At 32.2% G+C, this 15,132-nt stretch overlaps 1 protein-coding gene across 1 annotated transcript; it reads right to left on the reverse strand.

Moving 5' to 3' along the window:
* Positions 1-366: 366 nt before the first annotated feature.
* On the reverse strand, positions 367-15,132 carry LOC139491283 (transcobalamin-2-like). The gene is made up of 9 exons (XM_071278839.1): positions 14,776-15,132; positions 13,478-13,676; positions 10,298-10,572; positions 8,598-8,746; positions 7,484-7,559; positions 4,576-4,674; positions 3,128-3,287; positions 2,060-2,181; positions 367-1,549 (listed from the first exon to the last, which is right to left on the reverse strand). Exons 1-9 carry the CDS (start codon positions 15,074-15,076, stop codon positions 1,488-1,490), a joined length of 1,443 nt encoding a protein of 480 aa, XP_071134940.1. The 5' UTR covers positions 15,077-15,132; the 3' UTR covers positions 367-1,487.

Below are 15,132 nucleotides of genomic sequence, written 5' to 3' on the forward strand. Positions count from 1 at the left end.
ACTCCTACATGACTAAATTGTCAATACATGATATTTAACTGGATTCTCCTGTCATTGATAGTTAAATTCTGTAATATATGAAATAAACAATATGCATTGGTTTGTTCATGGGTCAAAGTAAATACTTTGTCAAAATTTAAAGAAAATTAAACGAGCTAAATTAATTTTAGTTCAGGTGTTGGGTACCACCTTAACGACATATTTTTGATATATTTTTCTCTTGTATCGGTCTCATTCTTTATTCTGATCTTACCTTAAAAATACAAGAATGCTCTTATGTCGAAATAAAAGAATAACACCCAAAATAAAACAAATTCAAAACAAATTCAAAAAGAACTTTGACAAAAATATAAAAAATTCAAAACATTTGAACCAACCGTTTAATCAGAAAAAATACACTGGTTATATAGCAGTTTCACAAACACTTATTTTGATCAGTGAGAAGCTTAATATTACCTTTTCAACACAATGTAATTAAAACGTTTTGCTGATTTTACAGAGTTATCTCCCTGTAGTGTTAGGTACTTAAAAAATCATATTGTGGCTATTACACAAACATTGAAACTCTAGAAAATCAAGGAGGTGAATATCATTACAATTCCTTGTTACAAAACACATCTTTATTCCAATTACACTTGTCACTTTTACCTTACAGTTTTCTTTTGCATCATTGCAAATGTTTACTTTTGGTTAAAGATTTGTATATTATCATGCTTATTTTTTCTTTGTTTGAATGTCAATGGTCCAAGTATACTTCACGTCAATATTGAACGGATTCTAATTCGAATAAAGTGTGATATGAAATTCACAACCATAAAACAAACAAAACAATCGTAATCATATGAAATAAAATAGTAAACCTCTCAAATTTAAACAACATTTTGATCGAGAAAAAAAATACGAAAAGTTTTTATTCCAAGTACAATTAAGGAATTAACTCCGGAATGTTACCACAGTTATGACTTTCAATACCATTGTCTAAACGATAACGGCTATGCACATCTTGATTGGATATTTCCAAAAAAATCAACATAATTATGCATAAGTAGCAGGAGCAATTCTGCTGGGGGAGTTTAGCAATCGGAAATGTGTACCCCAAATAATGCTAGCTTATTGACTGGTTGACGAAACTCCCAGTTCCGCAAATCGCGTATTTTTCCTTAAATCAATGTTTTTGATTAGAAAATAACACTTTGTAAATATTAGACCACTTGTGCAATTATTTACTTCGGTAAAGAGTATCCAATTGCATCATAGACGGATTATACATTGCTTTGTATCGTTTCTTTTGTTTATTAATATATGTAAACATGTTATACAAGTATGTAATTATATAGTTAACAATAACTAAAACAAATTCATATATTAAGTTTCACATAGATATATACTAGACATTGATATGAAAGGAAAAAAAGAACAATGTACAAATATAAAAAAAACACACCGGTTTATTCAGAAATTAGGTCAAATGTTTCAACTATACACATCTACCACGTGGATAATTTGAATGTGTAACTATCACCTCGTTTTGGAAAGGTTTGATTTGCTCCTGTAAAGAAAAGCTAACAATAATAGTTTGTTTTTAATTATGCCATTGATGCAAATGAATATTTGCAAGTAAGATATTTATACAGATATGAATAACAGTTTTATAAATTTTGAAGTATTAGTCAGAATATATTGATCAATACAATATCTCTTGATGTATAATGTTGGAATTATTTGTTGTTTTTGTAATAGCCAAACAGGAGTACCACATTAATGCAAATCGTGTTAACTTTCTCTATTGCAATATATGGCAGTGGTGTTATTTGACGGCAAATCAATTGCTAACTAACCTTTCAAGATTTAGATAAATAAATGAATGCAAGAAATGTATATCTTTTTTACAATACATAATACTACATCTTGGTTTGGAAGACCCAATATTAGCACTAATCACTATTTTTTTTCTAACAAATCACAAGTATGATTTTGATTTTTTGAATGAAGATATTTCCCTTTTATTCAACGATCAATAGTATATAAATCTGTAAATAATAAATCATAATTTATTTACCATACTGCAAAGCATCGCCGTTTGCATCTTCGATCATCCAGTATTGCCTTTGGTCAGTTGATGCAGCCATATTGCAAATTGAAGTTATATATGGACCATATTGTGAAGATTTACTGTCAAAACTGCAAATGATTTTAAACTCTGCATATGAGTAAACATGCGATCTTTTAACTCTTATATAGATAAAGCAAATAATGAGATACATTTGTATTTATAACTAATTTTTTAAATGATTATGATTGGTAACATAATTAAATATGTGTTGCGTGGTTATTTCTTTGTTCGCTTTCGAGATCGGAGACTTTAAAGTGAAGGGTATTAATTATAGAACCCAATTGTTGAAACCATAATTTGTCTCGTAACTGTTATTAATCAAAGCTTAAAAAAACTACATATAAATACGTACCACATGGCCCAGCATATACTAATTCATTCGTACTTTAATTAATCATATTATTGAGTAAGGTGTTTATATAAGAATTTTTCTTATAATCTCCTTTCCAAAAGTTTTCACCAATCAGACGACTTTCACTTTAACATATTTTTGTTCTTTCCTTGGTTTTTATATTCTCCCCTTTATCGAATAAATTTTAAATTGATTTAAAATTATCGTTTTCCGTGATTTCAAGGAATACAATATCTGTCTGCATGAGGAGTTCAGATGAAAAAAATATACCATATTTGAAGTATGGTTCTAGTGGTGGGTACATTTTTTAGAGAGAAAAACATTATACCCAGCCTATTACCGTTATACTGTTCATATACAAATAAGCAACTATATTACCTATTTTATATCTTTGTGTAAACAGTCATGAAAATGGCATATACAAATATGCCAATAATATGTCTGGAATTTTCTTGGTAGTCATTTTTTTAATTGTTATTCGATGAAATATAAGGTTACATTTAAAATACAATAAACCATTATAAATAGTACTTGAGCCAATCCCTTGTTATTGTGTATCCCAAAAGTAAGATGTGGTAGTCGATAAAAAACAAAAGATTAAATACAATAACTTCAAATGAAAAGAGAGTATATATATAAATATTTATAAATACTTGAAGTACCTGAAAACTGAATTTGTTTCTTGAAGGTTGAGCATGGCAACAAACAATGTATGTCCTTCCATTAGAGGAGCTGACCAGGTACGTTTGTAATCATTCTTTGTAATGTTGTTTAATACAGAAATTCCAATGGGAAATGATGACTTAGATGGGATAGAGTGTTCTGGGAGGAAAAATTAAAAGGTTTATGATAAATTATTACATTGTAAATACTAGTTTTGTTGGAATGATATTACAAATATATTTGTTATTGGTTTTACTTTGAGGTCGTAATATTCACTCGTTGATAATTTCATCATTGTCCTTAATCGAAAGAAATCCGTGATATGTACACTTAACTTAGGTCTTCAGTGCTCTTCAACTTTGTTCTTGTTTTGGCTTTCTTACTTTTTAATCTGAGCGTCACTGGTTAGTTTTGTGTGGACGAAACGCACGTCTGGCGTATTAAATTTTAAACCTGGTACCTTTTGTTAGCTATTATTCGTGTGTTTCTCTGTCCTATATGTTCTCTCATTTATTTGTACTGTAGTCCTGCCATGTAATGTCGTCATTGTAATGTTATATTTAACATTGTCATAAAAGCGGGAGGTTTGGCATGCCACAAAACCAGGTTCAACTCACCATGTTTTTTCGTAAAATGTCCTGAACCAAGGCAGGAAAATGGCCATTGTAATATTATAGTTCGTTTCTGTGTGTGTGACATTTTAATGTTGTGTTTCTGTTGTGTCGTAGTTCTCCTCTTATATTTGATGTATTTCCCTAGGTTTTAGTTTGTAACCCGGATTTGTTTTTTTTTTTCGATCGATTTATGAATTTCGAACAGCGGTATACTACTGTTGCCTTTATAATACATCCAGAAGGCTCTTCTGTTTGCATGGCAGAAGCTGTTGTATTCCATTTCATAAATTTTGAACTAGAAATCACTTGGAAATTAGCAAGCTCGTCTGCATAATAAAAGGCTATAAAGTTAAGAAGGGGGTTTTATGACTTATGAGTTATTTAATGACGTTGGTATATTGTTTTTGGATTGTTACTATACAGATGCCCAGAGTCTTGAAAGTTCTTTGAAATGCCTGGCAACTATTCACCGTTATTGTTCTTTCGATTGTTTGTATGATAACCTAAATATAACTACATTATATCAACCACGACACCTGATACTCGTTAATAGTGGGTTTCTGGCGTATATACACAATTTAGTCCTGGTATCTATGATGAGTTTATTAACGACATACAAGAGAGACAGCTGGTTTATTTAAGCTATCATTTACTCTATATATTTCGTACACACGGCATAATAAACCTCATGAAACAGGAGATAGACTAGGAAAAAAAATATCTGGTGTGATATGCTTACTATCAATTCAAAATCGTCAGTACAGCTAAAATGGTACAAATGGTTTTTTTTAAGAATATGATCAAACAAACTTTATGATATATTCAATACAAACTTGATAAACATTCCTGTGTTCCGATATCTAGATATGACTTCATAGCTATAGCTGGTAAGGCAGACAAGAGTAATGCTGTTGAAGGTTTGTTTGCTCTGTCTGAAATGTTAAAAGAGAAAAAAAAAGTTTTTTGAAATTCAATAACTGTTATACATGTTATACAGAAGAGTTTTTGCTGAAAGCTGCAATACCGTGTTGACACAGTTGACCATGAAGTTTGTAATATTCTAACTCAACTGACTAATTTGTTTTAAAGGGAATTTTCGTCCGTCCACCATAATGTTGTGTTATAATGTCATAGGAATTTGTTACAGTTAATGTTAGTGTTGTCGAACGAAAGGACAAACCTAAAACTGTCAACTATAACGTGACTCTGTACTTTAAAAGATTCTGTCAGTATGTTATTGTTCTATAATATGTAATTACGATAAAATTTCTATTATGAATTAGAAAATACGTTGAATCACAAACGTCAAAATTATTCAATCGCGTAGTGGAATGAACTATTTGTGGATTCTTATAAAATCTATAGAACTGTTGGACCAATTTAAATCTCGGTCTATTTCTGAAATTAATTCTTACATACTTTCGATTTATATAACCATGTTTGCTAACATTGCCCAAGTGAAATTTTAATAGTGTTTGTATAAACATTTAACGACATAATATGTGACGTATAAAATTTTCTGACGTCAGACAAGCGAAGCAATGAATGTGTTTGTAGATAGATGTTTTTGTGTTCTGTTAAATTGTTCCTTTTAAAATTGTTACACGATGATAACTGCTGTACCCATATTTTGACTATTTTATTTATGCTGTCTGTTTAGTTCACGCATCATTGTAAATATAACGAAATTTGATGAGACAGTCAACAAAATTAGAGGTTAAGTGTTATAAAACCAGGTTTAATCCACCATTTTCTAAATTTGAAAATGCCTGTACTAAGTCAGGAATATGACAGTTCTTGTCCATTCGTTTTTGATGTGTTTTGTCATTTGATTTTGCCATGTGATTAGGGACTTTCCGATTTGATTTTCCTCTGAGTTCAGTATTTTTGTAATGTTACTTTTATGAAACAGATCTTTAACAAGAAGGTGGTGAGTTGATTCCTGGCGGAATGCAACTCGTTTATTGATTTAAATGTCTTAATAATATGACAAGTATGATGTGAATTTCAACTCAAGCATCTTCCTTATGATATCATTAGACAACTTTTATTAGACTCCTCCGAGCAAATTTTACAAATTATAGTTCGTACCTTCAATTTACTAGATTGAAAGTCAAGCATTCGTTATGATGCAAGAAGTTGGCATGATTCTTTCAAACAGTAAAAGTTATTAATGTACAGTGGAGTCCCCGGTGTCCGCGCAGTCGGTGATTTCGCGCATTACCTGAATTCGTCATATCAGCAATAATACACCTAAAGAATCGTTCTTGTAATTATTTTAGTCCTCCGAAAGCACAGATAAGATTAAAATTGATAACTTCAAGAGTAGATTTAAAACTGTAATTCAATGATAAACCATATTTAGCCAATTTCCCTCAAAAGAAATACATCATATGATAAAGTGTGTTTCATTGATGTCAAATTTTATCAGATTGAAATATGGTTCAAATTTAACAATATTTCTTTGCACCAAATCTTTTGTTAATTCAAAACAAGAGTGCACACGCTGAAATGTCTCGCCTTCTTTACTAATCATTGATATTATGTTGAGAGACCTAAATATAAAGCTTTATTACAACTGTCACATAAACTCAAGATTAACCAAGAAAATAAAACATTGATCAATGAACCATGAAAATGAGGTCAAGGTCAGATGAACCATGCCAGGCAGACATGTACAGCTAACAATTCTTCAATACAACAAATATAGTTGACTTATTGCTTATAAATTAAGAAAAACAGACCAAAACACAAACACTTAACACTTAGCAATGGACCGTGAAAATGAGGTCAAGGTCAAATAAAACCTGCGTAACAGACATATAGATCATAAAATATTTCCATACACCAAATATAGTTGACCTAATGCATAAAGTATTTAAAAATAGACCAAAACTCAAAAACTTAACTATAACCACTGAACCATGAAAATGCGGTCAAGGTCAAATGACACCTGCCAGTTGGACAAGTACACCTTACATTCCTTCCATACACCGAATATACTAGCCCTATTACTTATAGTATCTGAGATATGGACTTGACCACCAAAACTTAACCTTGTTCACTGATCCATGAAACGAGGTCGAGGTCAAGTGAAAACTGTCTCACGGGCATGAGGACCTTGCAAGGTACGCACATACCAAATATAGTTATACAATTACTTATAATAAGAGAGAAATTAACATTACAAAAAATCTGAACTTTTTTTTCAAGTAGTCACTGAACCATGAAAATGAGGTCAAGGACATTGGACATGTGACTGACGGAAAGTTCGTAACATGAGGCATCTATATACAAAGTATGAAGCATACAGGTCTTCTAACTTCTAAAATATAAAGCTTTTAAGAAGTTAGCTAAAGCCGCCGCCGCCGCCGCCGGATCACTATCCCTTTGTCGAGCTTTCTGCAACAAAAGTTGCAGGCTCGACAATAATCATATTTGTAGAAGGCATGCGCAAAATCACCGGACATTTGAAGAACTCTCAAAACAGAGGTTTCCCAAATTTTGAACACACACTCAAAAAAATCTTTAGGCTGAGACCATACATACAGAACATTTTATGAAATAAAAGTCTGTTATGAATTAATTCATACAATAATATCCGATTATTTGTTTTATCAGTTTAATCAAGTGATCTCAAAAAGTCTTAGGATACTTCGGACTGCACTGTACTGACGTTAAGTTAGAGAAATACTTTTATCACAAAAACTGATAATGAAAAGACTATTCTTGCCATGTTACCTATTGATTTTTTCAGATACGCAATTCCTTTTTCAGTCTTTGGCTCAAGAGTGGTGTCTCCACTTGCGAATATTGCCTTCATTTAAAAACACAATGCATTAAATCAAAAAATATCATTATACATTCATCAATATTGGATTTTGTGATTATATATAGATTCTACCACTTCATTGAGTGCAATACGTTATTTATCCACTAGAGACAATTATATTTTCATATTTAAAACGTCGAAAGTGGATAAATATCGTATTGCACGAGATTTGGCGGTGGAATCTGTTTCTCTAATGTTTTTTAGACGGTATGCAGACAGTCTAAATCCTTCTTTTCGATCAGCCCACAAAAGATGTGTTCTTTCTATGCGACGTCATCAGGCATGGTCTCCTTTTTTCATGACGTCACAATAGGAATTTTAGAGGAAAGCAAGAAAATTTGACGTCGTAATCGAGTCTTGACCAATGAACTACTGAGATCAAACGAACCACACGTTGATTAAATAAAAGCAATCAACAGGTCAGGAAAAGGATAAATCGAGTAAGAATTAGAGAAAAATGAATATCAGGGGTTTCTGTTCTTTCAAATCTTAGTGTATAATTAAGTTTTAAATCTACCGAGCAGTGAAAATGTTCTCTAATGCTTATCTTATGGGTGTTTTTGATAAGTCATTTACACATATTCTATAATGCATTATACCTTTTGCAATAATAAATTTCAAATTTTAGGTTTGCATTATGAAATCTAAAATAAAGATAACTAAAATAGACATAACAGAATATTAAAACTGTCGATCCCTGGCTTATATTTGCTTTGTTTTTTTGGCGGCAGTATTATTAATTATTCTGCATGTCATTTTATATGATAGGACAGAATGTAGTTTTGAATTCCAATAGGCTTTTCCTATTCTATTCCTACTCCGTTCAGAATAATGTTATAATCCATTAAAATATTAACCCGTTTATATAGAGGTACTTTACCTGAGATCGTACAGACAATTGTTAAAATATAACCGTAACATATGATCAATTTAAATAAATCTAGCTATCAGAATAAATAAGGCGTATGAAAACAACGTTCATGTAATGTCAAACGTATTTATATTACTTAGATAACTACGTACTTGTATTGCTAGTGAATTTGAGAATTCATTACCAAAACGTCCATCTCGTTCTTGATGTTCAAGAATATAATCTAACGCAGAGTCTTTTTTCGTCTGATAAGTCTCGTCTCCAACACATGTATAGGCAATATATACCATGGCAGCCTCGCCTAAAAATATCAACGGAAAATGGGAATGTCTAAAAAAAAACATTACAAATTATCTCACCAACACACTTTCGTGTTATGAAACAGAGTATCTGTACTATTATCTGTCTGTTTGTCTTTTTATTTTAAGCCATGGCGTTGTCAGTTTATTTTCTATCTATGAGTTTGACTCTCCCTCTGGTATCAATCGTCACTTATATAAATGGAAAAAAATCCGGACGGTTAATAAATAATAGAAGGTAGGTCTAATAATAGATTACATGTGTTTTGTAAACATAGACTTGTGAAGGAGGCCCACATAATGTTGGAAGACCATTTTAAAAACAAACTTGGATATAGACGAACCAAAATTAAAAAAAAAAAGAGTTTCAAAATAGGACTAAGACCAACTATGCACAAAAAGCCATGTGAATAGAGAAACATTAGTGATAAATAATCCAAAACTAAACAAAGAGACTATTTGCACAAAAGATCATATCAAATATATTTCAAAAGTAAGTAAATTTTACGGACGCCATTACGAGTTGGTTGACCGTTATGGAATAACCGGTTCACAAATGATATCGGATATGTTCCTTACGTCGTAACTACAATTCCCTTCCCTTTCATGAATGTGACCTACCGAATTAGACTATTTACCGGATTTGTAATCACATAAGCCACACGACGGGTGCCACATGTGGAGCAGGATCTGCTTACCCTTCCGGAGCACCTGAGATCACCCCTAGTTTTTGGTGGGGTTCGTGTTGTTTATTCTTTAGTTTTCTATGTTGTGTCATGTGTACTGTTGTTTTTCTGTTTGTCTTTTTCATTTTTAGCCATGGCGTTGTCAGTTTGTTTTAGATTTATGAGTTTGACTGTCCCTTTGGTATCTTTCGTCCCTCTTTTATACTATATAGGACAAAACGTCTTCGAGCAGCGTTTACTCAGTGGATGCTCGTGAAAGATACTAGCTTGTTTAATTTTAATTACTCCAGACGTACGTCTACATGCGTACACATCTGGGGCGATTGAATAAAACAAGTTGGCAGGTCAAATTTAACACGAACCATTGCAAGCCAAACATTCTGAAAAAGTTGTGCTATGAACATCTATGCTTGGGAATAGAGAAAAAACCTGAGGGCTTCGAATATCTTTACAAACAGAAAATTTACATGAAATGATCATGTAGAATTTTTCAACAATAGACGTATTGCCACTTAATAACATTTAGAATTGATATTTTAATAGACTTTAACTTTCAATTAGACATACTAAATCAGCCAAAGAAAGGAACTGATCTGGAAAGGTAACTGTGTCGTGCATAACAGTGCAACTTGTCGAGTTGCCCATTGAAAATCTGTGATCCAAATTAACCAGTCCCTCAGTAGACCTTTTTTATATGGACATTAAACATTGATAGTGGTTGTTTTATTGCTTTGGATGTGTTCTCAAAGAAGTAATCTTTTTTTCAAATGCACATATTCTATATCAAATTGGCAGATTTACCAAATATTGTTTTCGTGGTTTTTTTGGGTTTTTTTGGGGGTTTTCTTGTTTTATACTTATACTCACCAACACCAAACTTGTATTGCCCTGGTGTTGATGAAATCTCATCTAAATGTTTGACATCGACATATTCACCAGCTTTACATAAGGCTATAACTATTAAGGAATATGCAAATTTGTTACTCATGAAGTAAGTTGATGACACGACTAAATGGCTTTTCATCTTGTCTATCAGGTTGTGACCATAAAAATTCTTTGGGTTCTGACATGTAGCCAAAATGCCAAGGATGTAATGAGCAAGCTTGGCATGTCCCCAATCTTCATTTCTCAAACTGATGTCACTAAAATAATATACAATGTATCATTATATATGTATGGAAATGAAGCCAATAAATGGACGTTTGATAAATCTTATTCAAATCTATTTACTGTAATCATATAAATATGTTTCTTCTTTTTATATGCTCGATTTACTAGGGTTTTATCAGAAGATTAAAAGTGTACATTTTCTATTCGAAAAAAACATGTATGTTCTTTTCAGCAATAAATTGTCTCGACAAGTTGTTTGTATATTAACTACTTGTGCACCTCTAATATCAGACTTGCTCCTGTACTGTTAATTTAATTATACAGCCGACGTTTAAACAAAGGAACTTTCTTTAAATAAATCAAATGTTAATAGCGATAGTCCTTTCCTAAATCTGAATATTTTAGTTTAACACGAGGAAATCTTCACAAAAAAATACAACAAAAAAAGGACGATTTTCTTTCCCTGTTGTGAATTTTCCTTTATTTGAAAAAGGGATGTTCCTCTGGTACCGTCTTTCGGAGTTAATATATCCCAATTCGTTTGCTATGTCTGTATGTGTAATGACGTTTTAGATTTTAATGAGCTTTATCTATGTAGTACTGGTAAATTATTAAATCGGGGATTACGTTACGATAAATTTAGCATAGGTTCTACCTTTTTGGCTAAAAATGTGTCTCTTTGGGAATTTTTATCCTAGGAAAGAAAGTTGGTATGCACTACGATTGTATTCAAAGGTCAAAATACAGGGCTGTGTGGTATATTTTCAACATTTCTATGACTCGAACTTATAAGAGTTTAAACTTATACTAAAATTGTGAACTATCCCTCTGGTCGCTTTGGTTGTCACTTAGAATTCAAAACTCATTTGTATAATATTATATATACTGGTAACATTCCCTAGTTATTTATCTATGAAATGAAACACAGAGATGATATCTTGGAACAAAGCGTAAACAACACATCCTATCTATGAAAATAACATATAACTTTAAAAAAAGGCGTGACTGAGAAATAGGTGAATTTACAAAGTGCAACCTTGAAACTTTGATTGAGTTCTTCCAAAGATACAACGATTGGGTTAGTAAGTTTGGCTGTAATGTGGAAAACCTATTCAAAATGGAATAACACATTCTAATTTGACGTTGATGTTGTTTACCGATCTCGGAAATCTAGATACGATCCTGGATAGCTTATCAATCCTTTAAATAAACTGTTTTACCTATATTTGGAATTTGCACACGGTCAGATTTCATCTCTGACTGTAAATGACTACTTTACACTAAATCCAATTAAATGTTGAATGTGTACTGATTGATATTTTAGTCTCAGATACATGATTCTATTATTATTTGTTATTGGCTTTGAACTACTTGTCAATAAATGCGAGTATTCTCAGATCTGTACTTTGTGTCTTTTTTGTTGAAAGGGATGTATAAATAATGTGTCCGGTCTGTGCTTTTGATAGCTGCGTTTCTGTTTCGTATCGATCTGATGAGTTGAGCCCTTTTCAACTGATTTTTATAGTTTTTCTAATGTTGTTCTGTAATACCACTGTTCTAGGTAGGTCAGTGGAGGTTTGAGCGCTCATTTTTACCCCGCCACATTCTTGTTCCTTTTCACAAAAGGAGCATATAGATTAGTGGTTCATGTCTGTCATGTCTGTATATCTTCTTTACTTTCATGGCGGAACTTTTTAAAGCCGATAACACGGAATGGGTTTTCTCTTTGTTAAAGACCGTTCGGTTGCCTATAACTGCTTATATCCACTTCATTTGAACGTTGGTAGAAAGTTGTATTATTGGCAAGCATACCACGTCTCTTTATCTTTATACCTACACATAAAATCTACCTTTTTTGCAGAAATTAAAGATCTAGAATAGCTAGTTAAGTGTAAATTATGTTTATTTTTCATTCTTTAAACATTTAGACCGCTTCGAGACTAGACTACCTGTATATTAGTTGTTCTTTATCTAACCACTAGATTATGAATAACGTTTTTTTTTTAACTTGTTAATGAAATATATCTATCAATGAATAACTACAATACAAAGATACATACTAATGTTAAGTACATCATCACGAGTAGGTTGACCATTATGAAATATCCGTTTCGCAGATGAAAGCTAATATGTTCCGAACTACGTAACTACATTCCCGTTCCCTATTCCCCGAATGTGACCTGCCAAGTTCGACTTATTACCGGGTTTGTACTTACATGAGCAGAATGCCGGATGCCAAATGGGGAGCAGGATCTGCTTACTTTTCCAGAGCACCTGAGAGCACTCCCAGATTTTGGTGGGGTTCGTGTGGCTCAGTGTTTGGTTTTATGTGTTTTGTTTTGTGTACTATTCTTTATCTGTTGGTCTTCTTATCAGCCATGGAGTTGTCATTATTTATGACTTATGAGTATGAATGTCCCTTTGGCATCTTTCAATCTCCTCTAAAACCGTTTTAGATATTACTCTTGTATGGTCGACTTTCCCTATTTGATACGTCAAGCTTCAAGTACTTGGTTCTCGCTATCTCTTAATGTTGCTGATGTCTATCAAGTGTAAATAGTTATTTCAGATCTTTGGTCATATGAATTGCACTTTGAGCAATTGTGGAATGAAATTAAGAATCAAATCAAGTTTCTAACCTTAATTTTTGAAGACCATCAGCTGACCTCGAAATATATCTTTTGGTGAATTTTGTTGTTGGTTTGGTTTTGTTTGGTTTTTTTTGGTTCAGGAGAGGTACAGCACAAAACAATCTTGGGTATTTATTATGTCATTCCTCATTTTCTGTATTAGTAGATTATGAATAAAGCAAAATACCTTTTAGAATTTGACAATTTAAGAAACAAATGAAATACAAAACATTGTAAAAATAACTTTAGTTACCACATAAACATAAATAAGCATACGTTTATAGTAGACAGTAAAAATCAATCTTACTTGGATAATGCAGACAATAGATCGATGTTCATTTGTTTCACACTGATAAAGATATCTGGATTGTCTTTGCTGAAAGTTGTAAACTGGTACAAATGAAGAGCTATAACTGCTTCCGCCTCTGTACGTGTTCCCCAAGACCACTCATCGTCTCTTTTCAATAACAACTGTCTAGAACCATCTTCATATTTATGGTCTTTTCCTGCGAACACTTCAATTATCAAAATTGTTCTTTCACTTTCAAAAATTATTACGCAAGGAATATTTGTCAATTATAAAAATTTTAATATAGAAATGGAACGCGGTTGAGATGCCAATAAAACAAATATACACCATATCTCAATGATGTAAATGTTAAGACATTTTGGGTCTTATACAGAGCTCGGCTGTTGTCTGCTCTTTAGTCGAGTTGTTGTCTTTTTACACATTCCCAATTTCCATTCTTTTGGGCTTGCATTTCAAAATTAAAGCCAAGCATTCAAAAACAACGTAAGCAATTGGGACCTAATAGAATACCCAAATTACTTAAGAGTATGGGTTTTAGATATATTTGATAGAGGTTGAGTATTGTCGTCAATACGTTTTCCTGGGACTAGTAAGTTGATATTATTTCAAATTCGAGAAGTCCAGTCACTGCAACAATATAGAACAGATATATCTGAGCATGTGTTTTCTGTTCGATATATTTTAAATATTTCCAAGGTCAGTATATAACAGTACATGGTTGTTCTTCTGTTCCCGTTTGCACTATAAACTATCTATTTAAATGCGAACAGTTATTTATAAAATCTGGATCATCTATGAACATTGTATGAAAATATCAAATAAACCTAATGAAGCATTGCATTTACCTGAGACACAATATAAAATTGCATGCACTTTTAGTATACTCAACCGGATACAACTATTCAGATTATATCGGAATATTGTTTTTATTTATTTTCTGATGAAACTTGTCTTCTTTCAGTTTTCTTTTTTGTGTTTTATAAATGTTCCCCCTATTTTGTTTGTATAAAAGAAAGTTATAAAAGGGGATTTAGTGAGAAAATTGGTTGTAAAGTAACTATCAAAATTCAAATGTATGCTCTTCAAGCATTACAAATCACTCCATTGTGTCCATTCGTGGATTTAGGGAAATTATACAATAGAACATACAATACAAAACTGAAAGATATACTTAATTAATTAGAGTATTGGTTGTTTACCGACCAGTAGCATGTATTAAATCTAAATTTGCCAGTTAATACGCAATACGTGCAATGTATGTAATAAAGTGCCGCGTTCCTTAAATCAACTTGTACCTGGTTCATAGTGGTTCAGATCTTTCGACGGTGGTCCTGGTCCATATTTCATTACAAGAAATACTGCTACCCCGGTCAAAACTGCACAAATGAAACACAGCAACCACTTATTCCTGACATCACGAAACTGTGTTTTCAAATAATGGGCAAATGATTTCAGAAAACTTTTATTTTCGCTGAAGTTGATCATGTTGATAGCAGGTAGTTCCTTGTAATTATCTGAATAGTTCTTCTGTTTTGAATCATACGGATGTCCAGTTTGTGAAGGAAGAACAACGTCTATATTCCTAGGATCAGCCATTCTTCCAAACTATTAGATGTACTGCGGGTAAGGTGTAAAAGGCTATTTTAAGACTT

Source organism: Mytilus edulis, chromosome 10, assembly GCF_963676685.1.
Source record: "Mytilus edulis chromosome 10, xbMytEdul2.2, whole genome shotgun sequence".
In the NCBI taxonomy this organism is placed as follows: Eukaryota; Metazoa; Mollusca; class Bivalvia; order Mytilida; family Mytilidae; genus Mytilus; species Mytilus edulis.